The sequence below is a fragment of the Anser cygnoides genome, chromosome 6, assembly GCF_040182565.1.
Source record: "Anser cygnoides isolate HZ-2024a breed goose chromosome 6, Taihu_goose_T2T_genome, whole genome shotgun sequence".
NCBI classification, from domain to species: Eukaryota; Metazoa; Chordata; class Aves; order Anseriformes; family Anatidae; genus Anser; species Anser cygnoides.
Genome location: NC_089878.1, coordinates 16,651,937 through 16,676,566, shown reverse-complemented (window position 1 = coordinate 16,676,566; position 24,630 = coordinate 16,651,937). Strand labels below are relative to the sequence as shown.

At 34.7% G+C, this 24,630-nt stretch overlaps 1 protein-coding gene across 9 annotated transcripts in view; it reads right to left on the bottom strand.

Annotated features, from left to right (window-relative positions):
- The window catches only part of PDE1A (phosphodiesterase 1A), a 183,596-nt gene that overhangs the window by 22,852 nt on the left and 136,114 nt on the right, over positions 1–24,630 (bottom strand). For all 9 annotated transcript variants that reach the window (XR_007162441.2, XR_010832194.1, XR_010832196.1 and 6 more), the window contains 10 exons: positions 22,046–22,228; positions 21,559–21,625; positions 20,436–20,552; positions 18,897–19,037; positions 14,017–14,117; positions 11,623–11,748; positions 6,197–6,298; positions 5,957–6,077; positions 2,013–2,094; positions 329–449 (listed from right to left, as the gene is read on the bottom strand). Coding sequence is in view for 3 of the 9 variants with exons in the window: in XM_048061417.2 (XP_047917374.2) it covers positions 329–449; positions 2,013–2,094; positions 5,957–6,077; positions 6,197–6,298; positions 11,623–11,748; positions 14,017–14,117; positions 18,897–19,037; positions 20,436–20,552; positions 21,559–21,625; positions 22,046–22,228 (1,161 nt within the window). In the remaining 6 variants the exon portion in view is untranslated. The remainder of the gene's footprint in view (positions 1–328; positions 450–2,012; positions 2,095–5,956; positions 6,078–6,196; positions 6,299–11,622; positions 11,749–14,016; positions 14,118–18,896; positions 19,038–20,435; positions 20,553–21,558; positions 21,626–22,045; positions 22,229–24,630) is intronic.

The window sequence follows — 24,630 nt, the reverse complement described above, 5'->3', positions numbered from 1 at the left end:
TCAAAGGAAAAATGCTATCAGAGATGCAGTAGAAAATAAACTTATATTTTATGTGTGTATTCTACTCATTATTGTGTTTTTGCCTTTTATTATGCATGATCGTCCACAGTCAATGGAGGAATAGCATACTGCAAATACAAGATAGCACCACGTGGTGGCAATACTGTATAGCTATTTATGTTACTTTTCCAACTCTTAAAATAATTATAAAAATTCCAAGAAATACATCATTATGTTAGTTATGTCAGTTCAAAACAGAAACAGTGTATTCATACCCGCATTATTATGTTAGTTATTTCAGTTCAAAAAAGAAGTAGTGTATTCATACCCGGGTGTCCCAAATGCAGGACTTTCAGATTTTGATGCTTCCTCTATAAGAGGCATAACAATTTTCTCCATTGAGTCCGTAAGAAGAGAAAATGTTGGTTCTACTATGAAATCAATGAAACCTGAAGGAGAAGAAGAGAAAGATTTCACAACACTCAAAACTAAAAATAAATTCTTGATATCAGGCTGATTTTCTGACTGTAGTCCTAACAATATACTAGATACCACTTGTACAATCTTGAGGGGAAAAAAAGCAAAACTAAAAAAAAAAAAAAAAAAAGAATATCTGTGTAGATATAACTAGACGATAGTAATTATAGCTTTTCATTCCTTTTTCTTGTAAATTTTATGCACTGCAGAACACACCTACCATTTTGAAATGAATATTAATTATTGAATAGAAGGGAAGCACAGTTGAGCCAAGGGGCTAGAAGTCATACTGTCTCTTTTACCATTCAACACTTCTTGCCAAGGAGTTAATACTTCAAACTGCTGTTTATTATTCTGTGGAGGTAAAGTGTTATTTCACAGTGTGTAGGAGTGTTCTGTCAAATCAGCGAAGAGAACAAGTAACATCCCTAGGAGACAGCATTCATCCCACAGTTCTGAGATGTCAGCTCTGAACAATGTCTTTTACATTTTAAAGTGCTCATCAAGGTATGGAATGACACAGTGAGAGAATGAAGCATTATTCACCACTGAACACTTCAGAGGAAAAAAGTAAAAAATAAAAAAATCTAAAACATGAGCTAGCAATGGATTTCCAGGAGTCTTCATACTCTAACCAGGCAACACAGCACAAAGGTGAGCAGCAGTGCTTCAGCCTAGGATCCAGCTTCCTTTCTGCAGTAGGTGAGATGCTCAAGTGCATTGCCTTTCAAGTCCCAGTGAAATGGAATAAAGGACATTCTAGGTAACAAGATCAGACAGTACAACATGCTTCAACTCAAGGGTAAGACACCTTCACCTGTAGAATCTCTCCAGCAGTTCCGTATTCACTCATAAAAAGTACAGCTGTTAGTAGGACATGCTGATCTATGCAGTATGCATCTAGGATAGCCTCAGTGATCTTTACCAATTTTTATTACATTATTATTGCTGAAGGAAATGGGTGTAGAGAGAGCCAAGACCTGTATTTCTGAAAATGGGAAGCTGAATTTTGCCTGCTGCTGACCAAAATGAAATTAGAATTGATGAGAACAGAACATAGTGGTCCTTTTCAGCCCAAGGAGGCTTGACCATGACACACCAGATCTCCACAGTCCAGACATCTGATGTGTGAATTAGCTTTAGTTGAGATGCATCTACAAAACGTTACCAGGTTTTCAGATTGTGGCACAGATAGACCTTTAAGTTCTTAAGCAAGAGACAACCTGTTTGAGGATATTATCTACCAAACTCTGAAGTGTGTACAGTAAAAATTGGGCACATATCCAGTACTTTGCTAAATCCCTCTCCTATCCCTCCCTCACAACACATGTGTTGCAATAAGCCCATATTCTTTGGAGACCAGTATATTGTTGCTTTAAGGGCACATGAGTTCAGTGAACAAATCAGTACAAAGAAATAATTTCTATATGATGGGATTTGGAACATTTAAGATTCAAAATGGGTGTAGGAAAGGTCCGTATGATTTTATATGCTCCTACATATACAAGAAAAAGAAAAGCACAACTTGTCATTACCTATTTGGGATTGAGCTACCAAAGTAGACTTGCGGTCACAGAGTGGCGAAAACTGAAGACCTAAAGCAGCCTCCTTGTCTCCCTGCAAACAACAATGTTTAATATTATAAGCACATATTTAATATATGGACAGAGAGACAAATGAATCTGAACACTGTTAGTATTTATTCAACAGATTACTTTCTTCAGTTATATTCTTAAACAAAAACAAGCTGCAGGCAAAAAGAAAAATCACTCTACCTTTAGAATTTCAGGAAAAGTAAAAGTCAAAATTATAGCTTACATTTGACAATTTTTATATAAATTTTATATAAAGGAACTTATTGCGAGCAAGCTCTTATTAAGAGCAAGGCATCTGCCAATGAGATTTAACATTTGTCAGGGAAGAAAAATAAATGACATTTTATATGAAGTCTGTCAGTATTCACCATTTAATCCTGCTGATCCCAGATGTGATGGGATTGGAGACATTTAGCGTGTATGTAATAGTACACCAAACATTAAATGTTTCCTTCTATTACATTGGTTTATTCAATGTGTAAAATTTTTTCAATGGATTTGCACAGGTAAAGGGCATGATCTGACTGATTCATTCTCACTAGCTTCTGTACTGCTGAAGACAGAAAAAAGAACAAGTTCAATTTCATTAGTAATATGACTTGTACAAGCCTAGTTCTGTAAGTATTTGAACACCTTACACCTGAAAAGACTTTTTTTTTTTTTTTTTGTCAAAACAGTCTAGACAGGGTAGTGTTATTGCCATTTTACAGCATGGTAGGTCAACCGACCTGCAAAAGCTCAGAGTGTCTAGTTGCGCAAAAAGCTGAGGAGACAGATCTTTCAAAGGAAGATATAATTTGTGTTGCTGAAAAAACCTGGCTTCCAGAGGCACTGACATTATAGACCAAGGAAAACTTGGTCTTTCAAGTAAAATGGTTCTACATGTTAGTCATGGAGAGTGCAGTTTCATGATCATTTAGAGGGCAGAGGTAAAGGAATATACCATCTTTGCAAAGATCTTATCAGAAGCTGTTGTATAAAGGGGGCAGTATCAACCTTCCTTAGTCTTTTTATCATACATCATATTTCTAAACTTCTCTCAAATCTAGTTTAATAATAGCAATGAAACCACTTCAGACACAATGACAGATGTAACCCACAGATTGTGTTTCATGTGGAAATAGAGATTTTTATTACTATGGTAATAGTAATAAATTTTACACCCAAGTGTTCATAACTTGCCTTTAGTGTATAAAAGAACACAGGTTCAGTTACTACTAAGAGCAGTGTTAGTGGTATCTCTATGTAAATGCAGGCGACAGATTGTGATTTAATATAAAATGGGGTAGTTCTAACAATTCCAGCCATTGTAAATATAGGATTTCTAAAGCAATATTAATTTTGCAATCTCCTCTTAAACTAGATATTAAAAAAGAGAAAATTCCACACTGGTGAGGAATCCATTTGATGGTTTTTTATGTTTTCAATTAAAATAATTAATACATAATTAATACTTAAGTGTCATATAAAACCAAGTCTGCCATAAATTGTAATAAAGGACACAGCATTGATATCTAAATTGATTACTAGAATCTCGTAAGATTTAAAATCAAGATAAAGATCAACAGAGTGAAAAAAAAAATCTTTTCTCAGGTGTTGAACTCACTGGACAAATTTTCTTTTGCACTTTTGGATCTCTGCAGACTGAGAGCCTAATGTTGTCAGAGCTGTGGTGCTTCTTTGAGTGACTTGAACTACATATTCCTTATTTTTAATTTTTGAGATTGGTGGGTGTATTTCTATTTTAAACAAATAGCTCAGATTTTCCTTGGCATTATAACACACCTTCTGTAGTTGTTTTTAAACTTTAAAAGTTCTTTGGCTTTTTCCTTAAATTAACACCTGCACATATTTAAATTATGATTAACAGTTAACAAAGATTTTTGTCTAGGTGAAAGTTCATTTTCTTGCTAGGGCCCACTACTTTGAAAGCTGCCTGTTAATACATTGTTTTCTTGGTGGTAGTTATCAAGCTCTGCTGCTTTTTCCTGCAAGGCAGTAGAAGTAGTTGAATTGCTATTTTTAGAAAAAGTAATTTTTAGAAAAGAAGAGGAGGACTTAATGGATTTTGTATACATTTGGACTACTTCATCTTGGCTGACACAGATCTGGAAATCCCAGAGATTTCCACCACACGTGTTCAGATCAACAGAGCAGATGAGGCATAACCAAGCCAGAGCATCTAGGAAGCAAGAGGCCTCCCATGTCTGCACTACATTTCTATATGTACAGTTACTTCATCACTCTTTATATGTGTTGGAACTGCTCCACACATGCTGTTATTCTTAGCCATACCATAAAGGGGGAATTCAATTCCTTGCACATTCCTCTACAGTCTAAGTGACTTTCACATTTTATACTGCTGAGCTGCAGAAATACACACTTGGTGACTTGATTCTATTGCTAAATGCCTGCTCATGGCTTTGAACAGTTTATTTGTGATCCAGCTACTTTGTCTAATGAGAGTATAGCTAAAACATTAGCTGATCCTGTGCACTCAACAACCAGCGTAATGCTGTTTATTGCTAATGCTACATCCACTTGACTGAACACATTGCCTCACTGTCCCATGGGCTCTGTCTAGTCTGTCTCTCCGTGTCTGAAATGTTTTTACAGTTGGTCATTTCTGACCTTTTCAAGTAATATATATCTGTGGTAGTCTGCTCTTCCTTTTTCCTCTGAAGTTCAAAATCCTCATCATTTCCATTTACAGAAACAGACACAAACTCATGACACTACTCAGTATTTCCACAAAATTTAGTCCATTCTTTGTTTAGAGTAAGGCACCAGCTCTCCACTCTGTCTCCCCATTGCAAACCCCAGAGTCAAGGATGTCCTGATGCTCCCTATTGAGAATTTGTATAAAGAACCACTAGCAACTAGGCAAGAACATTCTAGGGCAGATCAACCTAATAACCTCCTGGTTACTGACTGACTGGTTACTGACTGGCCGGTTAACTTACTGACTTTTATTCTCTGATCCTTTTTTCCAGCATGACCTGATTTGAAAATGTTAATATATAGCAAAATAATGACGATCAAGATGAGTGAGACATACACTGTTTCATTATCTCTATTAATCATTTTTAAAAGCTGTGCATAACTGTAGGAATTGTGTAATATCTAAACTGTATTTTGGTTACTTTAAAAATGTGCATGGCCAAAATAGTCGTTACAGGGAGAACGTTCCCCCTTCAGAGAAAATTTTTTTCACCTGCTGAGGTGAGTCAGAAAATGGCAGTAGTGACACCAACACCTATGGTTTTTTTTTCTTTGAATTCAGTATCTCATAAAAAAGACTTTCACAAGGGTGTGCCTTCATTTTTGTTTTAGGATATATCCTAAAACATCATCAATATATCATCCAGGGTTAACTGGATGATTCCCTCTAACCTCTGGTTTTGGATCAGGCTGTTATGAAAGCAAAACCTTCATAACGATGTGGTGTATGCATGGCAAGCACTGGCAAGGAAAAGTAATAGGAGGGTTTTCTGAAATATTAAATGGAGACAGAGCTTTGCATTCTTCTCTGAACGTGAATCTTTCTATTTCAAGTCCCTCACCCTACCCTATCAACGCTTCTTTTTAACTCAAAGCATATATAAATTTCTGTCTACAGAATGAAAACAGCTTGACAAGTTATATTATTATTGAAAGAAAAAAATGCTACAATACTTAAAATCCTGGTATCAGCTGAAACAGATATGGAGCTATAACAATTTCATCTTATTCACTCACATAAAGTTGAATTAATGTCAGTGGTATGTATTAAGAGTAAGGAATATATACTACTGACTATGCTTGTCAATCAGACTTAAGAAAATACTTAATTGTGTAACAATTGCTTCTTGAACTAGTTTATTTAAAGATTTTTAAAATGGCACCTGTCGAAAAAATTCTTCCATCAGGGCCATGGTCCACCGGTAGTGCAGTTCCCAGGATTTTGCTGGATGGCTTATGTCTGCCGCATGTAGAATCAAAGACATGGCTTTGGCTTTGTCTACCCTGTCAATTCAAGGACATGCTCCAATTATCTCAGAACAAAAACAACTATTTGAAGTCTTTTCTTGTACATGAACTCATTTAAAGACTACAGATAATGAACAGAATGGAAAATGACCTACCCCTCTGCCTGCTGTAGAGTATGTCGCATTGTTTTAATTTGTTGAAAATGACCCGACATATCTGTAGACAAGACCATCTCAATGACCAAGCTACGCAATTCCCTAAGAATAATTAAAAGCAAAATGACTCATTACAATTCATTTATTCTACATATGGAACATTTCTTTAAGCAGTACTTGTTAATTTATAACTTTCTAAACAGCATCATGGTTTTTATTACCTTTTTTAAAGCATTTAAATAAATAATTAACAACTTGACCATTATATTGTAAAAGGATTGTGTAGAGGCAATGTACTTCAAAAAATGTTCTCTGTAATCACTATTTCAGAGTCACACTGGTTCAGAATTCCTCTTTTCTGGTATATAAACTTAAAGGCATTTCTGTAACATATTATAAGTCATTCCTTCTTTTCCAGAAGTAAAGTATTCAAAAAAAGTCAGTCTCTAGACTCACCACCACACAGGAGAATATATGGGTATCTTTTGTTACTGCCCTCATATTAGTGCAAAGCAGGCACAACACTAAATCTAGGAAGAAGACTGAAAACACTCAAAAGAGCAAGAGGTATTACATCTGAAATGCTATGAACATTATGCCAATATATGAATATTATGTCAAACTACAACTCATCTCAGAAGTTCCTTAATGCCTATTACATGAGTCAAAACAAGTTCAGGATTTATAGTTTATCTGTATCTTGGTATTAGGGCTAGAGATTTTGGCTTATCCATCAGTTTTCTCTTAAGTGAATATTAAAATAGTAAAATATGAATCGTAAGAAAGCATATTAATTTTCATAGTATGTGAAAGTACGTTTATTTTGTCAGTAATTGTTACTGATTTGGAGAATTCTGCTTTTCTCAAGGTAGAAGGATTGTATGTAGACCTTGTAGGAGTCTATTGCTTCTCTGTATGTTTTTAACAAGGCCTAGAGAGTACACATGGTGGAGAATTCATTCACATTAAATCTTTGTTTATGAAGCATATATCTTCATGAGCAAACCCCTATCTTAAGATGTCCGAGTATCAATTACAACAGTAGAATCCTACTTAAGTAATTCTCACTGATCTTTTATACTGTATTCAATCTTTGATTTATTTAACAATTTTTTTTCAAAGAAATACATTTTAAAAGAGGTAAGTTGTAGTTTTCTTCAGGGTTGTTAGAACGTTTTTTTTATAATAAACTATCAAGACTGCTTTTGAGTCAAATTAATGGCATATTTAAGCTGATACTCCTCATTGTTTTTCGTGCTGTTCCTGACTTACTTTGATATAACTGGATAAAGACTCAGCCCTCTCACTTCTACTCAAATGATAATATCCAGCTATAGCAACCTGAGTTTAGAAAATGACTTACCTTGTCTGACCTCATAACGAGAGACTAATTTGCATCCCAACCTTTTCTTCTACACAATGCTTTGAAAGCGCACCCTTCAAACATAGCCAAATCCATTTAAAAAAAAAAAAAAAAAGCTAAACTGCATGAAAACTGAGGGCTCAGCATTGTTAAACCTTGCTGTTTGCAAAACTGAAATAATTATCACTTCCATTCCTACGGAAGATTCTCCTATTACCTTTCCAAGTTCTGAAATTTCTTTCAGGAGTATTCAGTAATATGCCCACTCCCATCACATAAGACACATACACAAGCAAAATGCAGCTTCTGGTAGATTCACACTGTCATGGCAAGTGACAAACCCAAATTATTACATCTGTCACCTGAAGAAGAATAAAACAATTTACTGTCCTTTTCACACACTACTGAAGATTTCAGGCCACTAAAACTGCTAAATAGCAAGGAGAAGCTCTCCTACCTACAGTATGCAAAGATTTTTCTACCTGCACTCTCATCCATCATTAACAGAGAGACAGAAAATACAGAACTGGTAGAGAAACATTTAACTAAAGTTTCACTAGATCCAAGAGGGCTCAGTGTACTACCATTGCACAGAAGGTTACTCTTGGAATCAAACCATTCCTTAACTGTCACCCAGGGAAAAAGACCCTCTCAACTTCCATATTGAAGGAGACCTCAGCCAATCTCAGACAGAACTCCCGTAGAGAAATCTCTGCCTACTTCATTAGGCAGTCCACAGCTAAAGGTATCATGATAATATAGCTCATGCTACCACAGCAAAATGATGCATGGGTGTTACCACCTTTTGTTCTATGACAAGAAAAGTAACTGTAATATTTATAACACACAGCAATTTTGGGGAGCCCACAGTTTGAAGAATACTGCTTTTGTGTATTCAGTATCCATTTTTCTTAAGTAAATGGTTATCTCCTCTTCTGTCATCTTTTCTTAATCTTCCCATAAACATATGTCCTACGGATATTTGTAAACAAGTAGCAGATGAAATATTATGTGAAAAAATGACATGAATAATGTTGCAATAACAAGATATAAGGAGTAACACATGAATTTCTCCATTAAGTAGTTATCCAATAAACAGAAACCAGTTTTACCTGGATTTGTTTATGACAAAGACATTTAGTCAGTTGGGCACTAGTGATCATAGAGTTAAAACCGCAGGAACAGGATAGGATGAGAACTGAAGACCTAAGGCTCATTTTGCAAGTTATAGCAATCCTTCTTTCCTCAGGCAGAAGACTCCCAAGAACAGTTGTGAAAGAGATGATGTTCATTATGCATTTTTTTTGTCTTTTTTATATAATCATTTATAATATCAATGTATACTTTATGACTGGAATGGTTTGGGACTTTAATACTGCCTGTCTATTTGTAATCATTGACATAACATATAGGGTGCTAAAACACCATGCACCCAGTAAATTAAAGGAGAAAGTAGGAGAAAAAGGGATACCTCTTTAGTTCCTGGGAGGGCTAAGTGACAGAAAAAAGCTAATATGGAAAACTGGAACATATTTTCAGAATTGAGAAAAGAGTGAGAAATGACTACGAATGTCACATGCGTTATCCACAAAGGGCATCCTCATTAGGATGCTGGCAGTGTTTCTCTGTTCATACCCAAATTCTGTGTTTTAAACTTAACTGAAGCTGACAGTTTATTAGTTCATTTATCTTAATGTTAATATGTAGAAAAGAAAGTGTAATACTATAAAGTCATTCCTAGTCATTTTGCTTCATCTTGTTGAAATAATTAGCAAAGCTACAGTTTAAATAAGCAGGGGTATTAATTGGAAAAAAAAAAAAAAAGAATTCACTGCAACTCAAAAAACAGATCGGACAGTGGTCAAGAAATTAATTAGTGCCAGGAAGTACATTAAAAAGTTGAACAAATTATCATTTTAATTTACTGCCAATATGATTCAGTGCAAATTTCAAAACTGTTAGTCTAGTAGCTTAGTCACCGTCCTCAGGGGTGCTTAAGGAAAAGTTGGACATGGTGCTTAGGGACATGGTTTAGTGGGTGATATTGGTGGTAGGGGTACGGTTGGAACAGATGATCTTGGAGGTCTTTCCAACCTTAATGATTCTATGAATTTCAATGTAGATCCAAGAAGTTCACTCTCTAAATAATTAGAAATTGAGGAGCTTCTTTCATTGCACCAACAAACAATTGTATCTGATGACAGGGTAATGGAAATAGTTTTGAAAATTAGAAATAAATACCAAGAAATCATGATTTCCATGACTGACCATCTAAAGCATCAGACTTCTACAGGTTGCACATGTTCTCGGACTGGCACTTTGGAAGTTATGTGTTTCATTGAAAGTACAGATTCTAAATGTCTAAGTAACAGAACATGGAACTGTGTGTCCTAGTGTAGCTGCTTGAGCTTATTAATCAGGTTTCATAAATTTATTCTAAATTGTACTGAATAGCCCCACACGTTGGACCAGAAATTCTACTCTCTATTAATTTCAAACCCACCAACTTCAAATTGGCTGAATATAATAGTGTGCGGCCACTGTAATCCATCAAAATTCACAACGCTAAAACAAAATCCCCCAGTAAATTCAAACTGGGTTACAGTGAGAGGAGATTGAAAAGCATTTAGTCTGTGATTGAGTAACTTCTAAAGAAACATGGTATACCATCACATGTTCAAAAAACATGGAGAAAAGAAATGCAATAGAAGAGCAAATGGTCCAGAAAACAGGTCCCAGCAGATCAAGATTCTTTCTAATGTTGACATTGAAAATCTGGCTGTATATGAGTATTATTGCAGAAGTTTACAATTTACTTCCAGAGATCTTTCTCCAGAACTAAATTTACAATACAAATTTTATGATAACTAAATCCAAATGAGTATCCTCTGAGAAGAAATCCTTTATGAGAATGAAAAAGTGTATGTTTCTCCTTTCACTTTTTACTAAATTAAAAAATTAAAAATTCTTTAATATCAAGCATATTGGAGCACCTACAGAAAATAATGAACTGAAAGCCAAAAGGATCAGCCAACTTACATTCAATAATGTCTTTGTTTAGGGATGTACTAATCACATAGATAAGTAAAATCATGTAATTCTACCACGTAAATCAGTCCTTTATCTGTAAATATACACTATGCCAAAATGTGTTGTGATATTGATGTATTCTTATAATTGTAGAGTTTTGTAAAAATATAAATGAAGTAAAGTATAGCTCTGTTATTTATGGTGGCATCATTTACTGTGGCAGAACCTCTTGGAAGCAGAACATCTCTGGCTGGATTCACAGTCCACCTTTTAAAAGTTATTTTTAGGATCTCTAAATGATAATAGCTATGTCTACAGAAACACACAGAAGACTCATGTTTAAGGGCTATATGTAGTGTTCTCTATGCTATACAAACAAGCCTCTTTTAATAGCTGAGAAAAAACTCTAGCACTTGCTCATTTTGTTCTTACATATCTTGGTATTTGTGATATGTCAGTTATGATCCTTACTCTTTCAGCTGGTGAAATTTTCTTCAGGAAGTACATTAAGAAGAAGAAAAAAAAAAAAGTAAGAATTCCATGGTGCTTCTGGACCTTTACTTTATTATTTTGGGACTTTCCATATATCTCATTTTTTAATGCTTAACGAAGATATGACTATGCTGTGCCACATTACACAACAGAAATCCCACAGGCAGTAGTGATCAGACTGGCAGTAGAGTGTGACTCTGCAATGGGGTTTTAACGCACTGTTAGACAAAGATAACCTACCTCAAGAGGGGCAGCTCTGAGGTTTTGCTGAAGAACTATCTCATCAGAGACTTTGTCCACACACTCCAACACTGTGCCTCATAAAAGCACAACCTCACTAAGAAAACTATTTGGCATCTTCCAAACAGTACTTCTTTACACCACAGCAGATTTCTCTAAGCTCTAAATATCCATTACTTCCTCCAGTGCCAAGAGTTTTTCCTGTAATTTGAACTCTTAAAATAGACTCCATAGAGAAGGCCTGGAGTTTTTACTATTTATAAACATTGGAATTATGTCTGAATGTCAGAAGATGACTTACCTCCAGTCATCTTTGGTTAAATTTGCCAGAATGTTCATCTCTTCTTCTTGCATGAGTCTATAAGCAGCACTTACATGATGATTTTCAAGAACAGAACGATCATTGTACAATATTGCAACATCTGACCTAGTGTTAAAAGACAGAAAAAAAAAAAAAAAGGCATGATTTTCAACAGCATTCCAATGATAGCACTGGAGAAGGTAGGATATTATTCTCTATGAGAACTATTGAGTATATAGACATATATATATGTATATATATATATATTCAACAATGTTTATTTTTTCTGTCAAATACTGATAAGTTTTCCATACTAGATGTATAACAATTTATCCTTATTACCATCATATATATTGTTTGTAGGAAAGTCATAGTTTTAAATGGATAACATTCTATTTATCTAATAAAACTGTGACAAAAAAATACTGTGAGGCAAACCTAAAGCTTCTTGACAGTAGACTGGATCATAGAGCAACAGAAATGCTCTAATTAGGCTACTCAGAAAAACTCTTTGGCAATACAACCATTTAAAATGCAACACATTCACGAGAGAGGGTCTACAAATAGAATGGATATTAGGAAGTTACCACCTCTATTCTGAGAATGAAGTGCTTTGGCTCATGCTGCTCATAATCAGAAAGAGCTGTAAATATTAAAATGTTTTAAAACTTCAATTTCATATGTTATAAAAGGATGCCATATTTTGTCAAAAAAACAGCCCAAACTTGAGCGTCATAACAAAGGAATAGCAGAAATGCAAAGCTGAATTTTTGATTGCGTATAAGTGCTTTCTAAAGCCAGACTGTTACCTTAAAAGTTAGCACCATCAACCATATCCTTTCCTTCCTAAATAGAGCCTAGCTTAAAATACCAACATTACATACAGATTCTTCAGGAATTTTGATGTGGTACAGATTTATCAGATTTCAGACTTCAATAATTCTTCGGGAACTTATTGTATTAAGACCTTTACCCAACTTGTTAGGCCTCTTTGGGTCTCCCTTCTCTGCTATACATCTCTTCTGATAAAATTGTTCCCAAGTACCTCTGTTTGGTCAACTGAACAGTCTGTACTAGAAGAGAAGTGCATTGATTTAGCAGTGCAGCTATGATGATATTAATAAGGTTCAATCCCTTGTTCTAGGGAGTATATATTTGGTGTAACCACCCACATGTATGATAAGGTACCAAGAAACCTGAAAATTAAAATAGGACTAGAAAGTTTACTTAGAAGGAACAAACCATATCCTACCTAAATGATGAATATGTTTATGTCCATAATTCATGGGAAGAATAATGATTTGCCAATCACATACATTTTTGAAGCACACTTTGGCCCACTTAGCTAATTATGTCAAATTTTAATCAGTATTGGTATTTTATATGACTATGACAGCCATTTCCTCAGCGTTTTGCAGGCAAAAGAAACCTGGAATCATGCCCTGGGATGTCACATCAGGGCCAATTCTACTAAGAGCAAAGAATGAGCTCCATGACAAAACAAATACCTGCTTGTAAGTATGTCCAAGTAAAAGTCAAACAGCATAATTCATTTTTCCACTTTTGCAATACTTCAGAGCAAAATATTAAAGACAAAAATAGAAAAGTAAAATAAACTTGGAACTACAAAATGAAGTTTATTTTTAGAAAGACTATGCTGAGGAAGAAAAGAATTATGCCTTTATTTTAGCTGCAGATCTATATTTTTTTGATTATTGAAGGGCATATCCCAGGACCTAAGTACGTTCTGGATTTAATTTAACCTTAAGCATTGGGCCTTTTCTGTATAGGTGAGTGCAAGGATACTTCTGTTCAAAGTAGTAATATTTCTTGACAATAGAGATGTTTTGTTAGACTATACCAGTGTTTTACTGTATTTATTTATATATGTATTTATTTATTTATTTATTTATTTTGAAGAGCGTGTAAAGTGGATTGCAACTGAGGATACTGAAAACAAAGTACAGTCTAGAGTGTGAAAACAATAAACGATAAGACACTTAGTACTAGGGTTAGTATCAGGTGTACCACTTATCACCCACTAAAGGACTGGTCAGTGATTTTTCTTTGATAGGCTGAAAATATTTTAAGTTATATGCTGTTGTTCTGGACCAGAGGATATGACATGCTATGCCTACATCAGAATGCAGTTAGTCTGACTTTCAAACTGGATTTCTTTATCATAACTACTGCAGATCCTGTCATAACATGCTAGGAGAGGACCCTTGGTATGGATTTATAAAACTGTGCTTGAAGTTTTCTCCCTGCATATTCAATTCATAAAATCAGGAATGGCCTAGCTACCTCATGGCAGTATCAGTAACAGGAATGAAACAGTTCAGATGAATCAACAGCAAACTCCAGACATGATACTTTAGGGACCACTTTGCTTACCTTGTCTGAATATGAAAATTATTTGTGGTCCCAGTATGTTCATAATCATGGATGGCAGCTGCAAATATCATTGCTAAAATTTCCAGTTCTGTGAGCCAGTGCTAGTAAATGAAAAACAAATCTTAGTCATAATTTCTATAACAGCCTAATTCAGATAACTGCAGTACTGGAAGTATTTTGCACTACCTTCAACTAAATTAAACTTCACACTTTTCTGATTTCAGTTGACTATAGATTCATAACACCTAAGTATTATATAATAAAATAAGTCCTTGTGCTTATTAGGATTTATCTAAGACCAAGTTAAACACTTTATGATCACAAGCAAAGTAAATATTGGCAGCCAAAATACATAAGAAGTTATTAAGAAAATTACATGGTATATTTCACAGCTGTTTTGAGTAGAAAAAATCTAATCTGCTAGACACTATCTGGCACTTGCCAAATTATGGTAAATTCATCTAAAAACTTGATACAAAATTAAGGTTATAATTTATCTTTTAGTGAAAAATATATAAAGTTCACAATACTTTCTAGGTAAAACATCAGCATTAACTATTTTTCACCTGTACTATAGTACAGAAATTAGGCCTACGGGAGATTTTTTCAGTTCTAAATTATATTGTGCTTTGTGTTATCATATCATTCAGCTAACTAGAAATGTAAAAATGTCGTGCACAAAGCTGGTATACAGTTACACAGAACAAAAGGCAAGAAGGATCATCTTCTACACAAAATAATACAGACCCTAGAGTTTTATGCACTTTTATACATCTTGCTAATTGAGAATGTCCTGTATTGATCTTCTTGTGAAATCATCTTTGTTATTTTTTCTTTCAAGTTCTATTTTATTACTGAGAAACCAAGCTCAAGGAGAAAATGTACTCCATCTAAAAATGGGGGTAGAAGCATCGTATGAAAATTAACCCTGCAATCATAGGACTGATTAAGTCAAATGCCAGTTAAGCATTTTCACATATATTTCAGACTTTTTTCAGTGTAGAAGTAAGCTTCTGTACTATAAGATCTAAGAATGATCTTCATCCTTAGGCACTCATATAGGCACATATATGTATATGAATGCATATGAGATGTATAAGATGCCAGAAGTTGTACCAATTTTTCAAAGAAGAAAGAAAAACATCAAAATTCCTAAGTTGTGTGAGAACAATGAAATAGGTCATTCAGACACCAAATAAGATAGCTGAGGAACAAGTAGTGCTGGCTGTTGGTGAAGCTGTATAGATTTAAAAAGGTCACAATGGAGGAATGAGAATGTACTGTAAGCAGTTCTAAAAATGGAAAAGATGACCTTCATAGTATTGTGTGTCATAAGAAATCGGGCCATGACTGCTCCTGGCTTTCACACTGTTTTCAACATACCAAACAGAATAGAAACCCAGAAATTATTAGTAACTGAAGCTAAACATAAACATTTTCTTTCAGATGCCTTTTCAAAGCTCTTTTTTTTTTAAGTTGCTAGATAGTTCATTTATAAGTCTAGTGCTTCTTAAAAACAGTATCTATAGATTATACAGAATTTTCATACCATATTATACAAAGGCAAGTATTCTAGACACTGTAGCAGTACAGTCAAAATTCAGATTAGTATTAAAATCTGCAAATCAGAGAACTATTTAGCTAAAGGATGCCTAAGGAAGCAGGAGAAAGCTCTTAGAGAGAAAATTAAGAATTGTTTCTTCAGAGAGAGAGGGAAAAGCAGTCTCTTGTATCTGGAAGTCTGACAGACTCCAAAGAGCTGGAATCTACTTCCCTCCTGGAAGATACTGTGTGATACAGGTGTAACAACTCTTGGAAAAGATCTCTTCTATTGAGAAATGTTTTGCAGTACTATAAATTTCTTATAACTAAATAGATGCATTTCAACTTTTCATGAACTCTGGTTCAAACTATTTTTTTAAACAACAGTGGATTAAAAAATGAGTAAGAACAGGAGTCTGACAATACACTTGTTGACAGTAAAGACATTTTTTTCCTTTCATTTGAGCAATACAGGTACGTGGGAGGAGAAAAGGGATGGTGGGAAGATGATCGATGACTCAAAAGTTCTTTACAAGATGTATTCCCTGAGACTTGGATTCTTGAATCTTTATAAAGATGAAGACTTCATAAATGCTAGCTTAAGATATATATTTTAGTTGTATCATCTGGGATTTAAACTCTTGGGGAGGTTAATAGATTGTCTGCCATCTGTGATATCTAACTTTCTAACACACATCTGAAGTGTCTGAATCTTTTTTCTTAAGATAGACAGCCAATATCTTCTGGAAAATATAATGAACATTTTATTTCTTTAAATGAGACTCTGAAAATGTGCTATTCTTCACTGAAATCTTTTTACAGGCTTGTGGAAAAGGATAAGTTCTGAACAGCCAAGCATTTTGGCAAATGGCCAAATATGGCTCTATTCCAGGTGCCCATAAAAGATACAAAATGTATGACCTCCTCAAGAGGAGTCTTAAAAAGGATTTTCTAAAACCTTTTTCTAACATTTGCTTCTGTATGTCTTTCAGAACTCAACAAGCATGACAGCAATTCTTTGCAAGATTTGGGAGTCAGTACCAGTTCTGAAAAGACACAGTAAAAGCACAAGAATTTGAAATCACACACCAGTCTGCAAAACTCACAGAAATTTGTTATACAATTGCATCAAACTGATGTGAGTATCATCCAAATCCAAGAATTCATTAGATGATATAGCAGAAATAAAAAAGCTACTGCAAGTAGCAATAAAAAGCTACTGCAAGCCAATGCAGTAATCTGAAAAAAAAAATAGTTTGAGAAGCCAACTTCAAATCATTACTGAGTAAGGTTCAGTAAGGGTGTAATCAACCAGGCAACAGGAAAGAAAGGGAAAAAAAACGTTAAGCAGAACATTTGTGCATGATACTGATGAGTTCTCAGACTGCAAATGACATTTGGGGCAGAAATACTTTGCAAGCTGCAGAATCACTAGGCCTTCTTTCAAACACTGATTTCTATAAACATTTCTTCTGCCTGGCAAATTGCATCTGTTTGAAGGCACTCTTGACTAAGTGTTGTCCTAGTTAGATAACTTTCCAAGAACTTTCCAATATCATAATTCAGCAATTCAAATGTGAATATTTAAAAACTGGCCTAATTTTATAGGAATATCTTGTACAGGCACTGCAAGATTAATGATCTTCTACAGCACAGTAACAGCAAAGTTTATACTTTTCTAAAAATATTTGTCTAAATCACATCAAAGTGCAGTTACAAGGTTAAGTTGCCAGTTGGAGAGACCTTTCTCATTCTCGTGTGCAACTGGTGAAATAGCAGATATTCAAATACAAAACAGATTCCTTCATTCAGCGTTCAGAGACACCTAAAGTGTGTTGCAAAGTTGTTTAGTCAATGGATAAACATCCCAAATTGAGTGGGATAGCTCATAAAATTCAAACCTTGTCCTGGCATCACAAAGAAAATCTGGGACACTACTGCCTTTTTTGAAGGGGGTAGGAACACAGGCCAAGGGGATGTTTATAATCTGTGAAGAACAAAGGGATTTTTCTCCCTTTTAAGCTGTTTATCCTGCAACAGAGACATGTCTCACATGACTTCATGCTTGCACTTGATCTCACAGTAGAAGACAAGTCTAGGATAGGAACCATGATTCCTTCAAGATTTTTTATTAAAATATGTTTTCTGTAGGTGAACACCTTATACAACTGTAGTTTGGAGTCAGAGAGTCGTCCAGCCTATTCTTCAGTCTCATATAGAAGTCTTTCTCAAGAAAATTTTTCAAGGTTGAAGACAATCTTGGCTGGTGAAGACTACAGACTTCACTCTATAAGTAGCACTTCTATTAATACGTAGCTTGAAAACCTTCATGCTTAGAAGTAAAAAGCTTCCTTTATGCTATAGAATTCTTGCAATGCCTAGGAATTTCTTGCCTCTGCTGAAGCCAATGGCAAAGCTTTCAGTGAGAAAAGGCTGAACATAAGTGAATGATTTTCATTTATTGTCTATATACTGGAGCACAAACACTTAAACTCAGCCTGAAAATTTTTCTTTCTAAAGGTCTAATGGAATTGTTTTGTGGCTATGCAAATAGAAATCAGATGCTATCACTTGCCACTTTTTTTTTTTTGTTTTGCTTTGTTGTTGTTTTTTTGTTTGTTTTTAAGAAAAAATTGTTATACCCATAGCGAAGACAAATCATCAAAAGAACATAACAGAAATGTCCATTTTCTTTCAGTCAATGTTTACTTTTTTTGAGCAAACTGATAGTGAAGAACCTCCCACTACTCGTATTAAGTGAAAGATAAGTGCTTAGAATAAAAATGCTTGCACAGATTCACTTCAGATTCCCAAATAATTACTAAAGAATACTGAGATATTGCAGTAATGCAAAACAATATAGGCACATACAGTATGTAAAGGCAGTCCTAAATAAGGTTATAAATTTAAAGAAAAAGCAGCTGCAGAGTGTTTGAGTAAGGCTGCACTGATTCAATATACTTTTCAATGGCCAAGACCTCAGCAAATACTAGTTTCCTTGCCTGATCACACCTCCCAGGCTCCAATGTAGAAGCAAAAATTCTCACATTCTCACTCCTACAAATGTACCTCTTTCAGTATGATACACAATGCACAAGCCCAGGCAATGAAAAATGAAAACGTTTTAAGATTTTTTTTCCCTTTTTTCCTCTGCATCAGGAGATTTCCAAGCTGGAAAAACTGTTAAAATGACATGAAGTTCACAGTCTGAACGGTAGTTTGGAATCTCTCTGCATAATTTTCGAGGGAGCTTTTTACTGAAAACACACATATACATTTATCCAAAACATCAGAGACTCTGCAAAAAGAAGTAAATTGAACGTCATACTATTTCTTACCATGATACCAGTGTGAATCATTATGTAATGCACAGTTTGAGTAACATCAGCTGCATGGATCAAATTGTGATATGGATTTTTGTATTTGCTATAACCAACCTCAAGAGCTTCAGCAAATGTAATAAGATTGGGAACAGGGATCTGGAGGAGGGAAGCAAAAATTAAAATTAATATTTTTTCTTGCAACAGATGCAAAGTTAATCGTGCAATAAATAAACCACAAATAAGTACATCATATAATTTAGTTAATAAATAAGAAAAGAATAATTTAAAATGTAAAGGTCTAAAATCTAATATGCTTCTGGAAGTCTTCATCCAATTCTTGTAGATGTTACATCCTACTACATACACCATGCACAGCAGGTGGTTAGTGTACAAGAGACTTTAGACCTATCAATCAAATAGTTTTTTTAGAGGTTTCTGTCTGTATGCATGGATTGCTCATATAAGAAAGGTATAACAGATAGCAGCCAAACAATAAGATTATTTCTTTTTCTTCATCAGCATTACATTGCCTGAGACAAGTTTTCCTTGAATCTGAGTCTTCATTCCCTCTCTCCTGCTTCCTCCAAGCAATGTATGAAGTGCAAGTACTATCTATCACTATTTTTCCCCATATAATGAAATGATATTTTCCTTAAGATTTTTTAACTTATTATTTAAGATTTTTCTTTATTTAAATATTTTTTATTATTATTATTTAAAAGCCGTGCAAGGTAAACAGTGGGATTGAGAATGGGTTTAAGCCCACCGAGCCAATAACATTGTGTACTTTCTGACTGTGCTGTTAATGGTGGCCCTGATGTGGTTCTGACTTCAAGCACCCAGAGCACTCCTGAAAAAAGGTAAGTTTGTGTTATTGGTTAAGTCATTATTCAAACCAACTTCAAAATGTGCCAGCCTCTTCAAAGGGTGCAAAATTTTGCTGTGGAGAGGTTTTGAACTCTATTGAGACTTTAGTTCAGCACTATCATAGTGATAAATTTGACACTTGACCCGGTTTTTAATCTCAGCCTTTCAAAGCTGGTTATAAATATTCCATATCGTATTGCAACACCCTGCAAACACTATCTAAAAGCAGCCTTCTCTATATGTATCATCAAAGTTGGTTTGGAGAGGAAGGTTCAGCTGAAACCTCTGAACAGTTTTGACCAACACACTATGAACTAGGCTATGAATAGAGTATGTAGGACTAACTACAGTTTTCTGCCTTATTAGGAATCTTTCTTCCATCTATTTAATCTGTTTAATGCTTAAGGCATTTAACTGCTCAATAGCAACATCCCATCCCAAACTGACTTGACATGGGTCTACATAGCATTCAATTTCTTGGGCTGCAGAAACATTTGCCTGCTCTGGGTGAAGTTTCATTCAGTGGAGCTGTTGGCATATTATGGTCTTCCAATTGCCATATTCTACAAAATTCTGCACTGCATTGTACAATAAAATACCATTTCAAATATATCCTAGCTTTCTTATATTTTAAATTTGACATACTTATTTTTGTATACGTATTTTTATTAGTAAATAGATTCTGACCTTGAAACGGCTCAAAAGGTCGTATCGAGTAAACAGCTCATACATCATAAATTTCAGACTGTGCTCTCCACTTGCTTCATTTAGGGCAAATACGTCAAAAGACCATTTGTCAACATCCTGTAAATGAGGGGGGAAAAAAATGAAGTTTCTATCTGTTTAAATAGTTTTCCAGCTCATCACTGGAAAAAATATTTAGATATTTTGTGGTTTTGGAGTTTTTGTTGTGTTTTTTTTTTTGGGGGGGTGTCAATTTTATTTTTTTTTATTGTCCAAGTCTTTTGAACTCTTTCTGTTGATAACACATTGATGATAATTTCAATATTAATGATGAAAATAGTTGTGATGATTATGAATAAAATACTCATAACATGACCTATGCAACTTTCTATGCTTCAAATCAAAAGCCTTAATCTTTTACATTTAACAATCTGAATAAAAATTTTCTGTAGAACCTGATGAAGCTAATGTGAATGTCTGTCCTTGAAATATGCTATTATGCAAGGTCATTAACAATATAGCCATATAGCAATTTGTGAATAATACACTACTTTCAGGCTGTTAGGAAAAAACATGAGGTACCGCATCCTTTCTCAGAACATATTGTTCTATATTGCATACGAAGCCATAGGAACTTGCCGTAGCCATAGGAATCTCAAATAAGAGATTGACTTTTAGGTAAACTATAGTGATGCCTTTTAATTCACAGAAATACTATACTTGTTCCATAAGCTGCAGCTTCTTTTGTTAGCTCTGTCCCCATACTACTTCCCCTTTTTCTTTCCAAAAAGGAAAAAAATGCTGCTGAGACACTGATAACCATACTACTGGGAGCTGATACAATCATGGCTCTGACATTTTTATAAAACTTTCTATATGATTTTGTCCTAATGCTCTAATAACATCGTTAAATTAAATCACAACTAAACAGTGAAACAATAAACAGAATCATATGTTATTTGTGAATTTGTAACTATTAAAGTTCTCTGTTTTCTTTGTTCAGTTCTGCAGTAGTAAATACGGCTAGGGTATGTTCAGTAGAAAAAAATGCATTAATTTCACCCTAAAAGACACTAAAAATAAGTACTAATACATCCAAATTCCACAACAATTAAACTTTTTTCACCTTAAATGTTACAATCACTTCTGCTGGGTAAGCCAAACCAACCATGCTAGAAGTTCTACGGTACATCCTAAAAGAAGAAATAAAATATTCAGCCATAGAATTCCATTAAAAATTATCTTTCATAATATGTGAAACAACAATAAGCTATTTGAGGATCTGATCCCAAAGACGACGAACTTCTGAGAAAAACTCTTCTCCTGGGGTATTACTGTTTTATGTCCATGCAGTCTTTGGTACATTTTCATATAGAAATTTCCAAGCTATAATGTTTACCCCAGAATTTTCCAAAATCCAGAAGATTTTGTTACAAAAGTAGAGGTCTCATCTGGATTTCTGTATATAAAAATACAAAGGTTACGGAAGTTGAACCTAAAATCCACCTCAAAGATTTGCTTCAGGCTTCTCCCACCATTTTATGGGAGCTTCAACAACAAACAGACACTGTGGTCAAATGCAATGCTTGCTGTAATGAAAAAATAGCTCTCACCTTTCTACAAAAATCCCAGCCTGTACAGCATGCACAATGCTTCGGAATTTGGGCTTTTCTTCAGGTCTCCTCTTCACTATTCCCATTTCCCTCGTGAATGTAGAAGCTAACCAGTCCCGTACTTCCAGTGGGACAGAATCTGACTGGATGTCAGAGAGCTCATCCTCAGTGTCCAAAAGCCTCCTAAAAAATTAATAAAAGGTAACTGAGAAGATGGCAGATTGAAGCAAAAGGTGTATGGACATGTGAACAGCTAACAAAACTTAATTTAACAGGAGCAGAGGTTGTCTATAAAATTAACTTAGTACATCTTCAGATGCTTCTCTGGCAGACATACTCAGGCCTCCAGGAAGGCAGGCACAGCAGGTGTCTTCCTTTCTTCCCCTGTTCATGTTCCAGTAGGTAAAAGATGCTCAAATGCAAGATATTCAAGGAAAGGCAAGAGAAGGATTTTCCACTGAGACATTAACAGCTTTGGTGGATTGAAGTGTAATAATGAGTTATAAAGTCCCAAGGAGAGGTTTATAAGAGTGACTGACACAAATGCCTCTAGAAAGGGTGGGCTGATGCAATAACAAAGAATACCAGTGACCCATATGATCTATCTTCCAAAATGGTACCAAAATAGTTTTCACACTTACATGCAAAGAAAACTATATTACCTAACAACACTATGGCAAATTAGTTTCAATGAACACCCTGTATACATGTCCATTGCATTATTCCAGTGCAATAAAAGTATTAATGAGTATGAATTCCTTCTGTTTTGAGATTGATATTCCTGTTGAAGGAAGGGTAACAAAATCATAACAGTAAAGATATTATACAAGATTAGATTACAAGTCAGCTGTCAAAGTTCTTAATTGTTTAAAAATATAGAAAAGCTATGCATACCTTTTGCAGAATGAAAAAAGTAACTTCAGTTAAACAGAACTGGAGATCAATTTATTTAGAAGAAACACGTAACTAAATATTCTCCTAAAACAGTCTCAATTCTTCAATTCTACATTTCTATGAACATACCAGTAGTAGGAAAACTGCGTTTTTTTTTGTTATTACCTGCCCATATCACTCATCTGCTGGGGTTTTCTGAGAACCAAAGTGCTTATTTATTCTGATAATAAGTTTTCCTTCATTAAGTTATGCAAGAAACTTCAGTCAGGATGATCTGAACACAAGTAAGGCATGCCACCCTTTAAAAATATTTTATTAAAAATAGCACCAATTGAATTGCAGACATTATTTGATTATGTAGATCTATTTCTCTGGTGATGTCTTTCTGAAACTACTTGAGTCTCCATGAATTGGACACAAAGCAATGGTGGACAAGGTATATTTAAGTGTGATTTGCTTATATATAACTCCATTGATTCTTCCTCCTATCTGTACACTTTCATATATTTTTAACAGCTCTTTCACGCTTTTTGCTTTCTTTGTTTCCCTTCATCACCATTTTCAAATCCTTGCCTAATCCAGGTCATTTCTGACATATAGAAGAATCGAGCAAAAACATGGGTGATGGAGTCCACATGTACATCTAATCCTGAGGGATTATAGGACAATGCCTAGTAGGAAGCATGACACCAGATGTGTCATACAAATTATTTGTGAACAATGAAACATAGGACTTGTAGGACTTGACAACTAGGATTAAAAAAAAATAAAAATACATAAAATTCTCCCAACATCAACCATGCTTACTGAAAGAAGAGCAGGAATATTCCTATTTCTTACAGACATAAAATTGTTAGACTACAAGTGTCTTCAACACAGGGTGCAGGAGGAGCAGAATGGACAAGAATTATGAGATTTTTCTGGCAGTGGGAGACTCGACAGAAGTCAGTAATTAAAGTTGGAGGAGCAGGACTTCTGCAGAAGAAAATATTTGGGTAAATTATCTTGCAAAACTGAATCCAGTCTAAGACTGCCAATACGGCAAAAGCTATAGATTGATTTTATTCCACCAATTTAAAACTATGTTATAGTCCACTTAAATCCCTACTCGTCTAATGCTGATATTAAATATCCCTGGAGAGATCAGTACATTTTCATTTCTGATGAATACTTGGCATTTGATGTATTTGTAGTATAATCAGGAATAAACATTATAATCCCTAAAACAGCTTTATAACTATCCAAAATGCTACTCAAATGACATGAAATTATTCCAGCAATAAAAGGACCACTGTCAGTAGGCTATCTCAGATCCCACTGCATGAAGAACTCTACACAAATTTGCTATAGTCTGGTGCAGAACTGAATTTGGGACCAAGATCTGAACTTTACAGATATTAGCCACTGGAGTAAGAATTAAGGATAGCAAGACACACTGCAGTTTCTCTAACTTTTTTAACCATTCATTTGTAAAGCAGGAGGACTATTCAGCCTGTACATGATAGCAATGAAGTTACTTTATGAAGACAGAACAGAGAAACCAGAATTTGAAAAAGTGTTGAACCAAGATATTTTGCTCAGTTTCCTCAGCACTCCAGGAATTTTCATGACACCACTCCTTTCTGATGACAGGTGACTGAACAATGTTTTATGTGAAAGACAGAGATTAAGTGTTTCTGGTTCCTACTCAA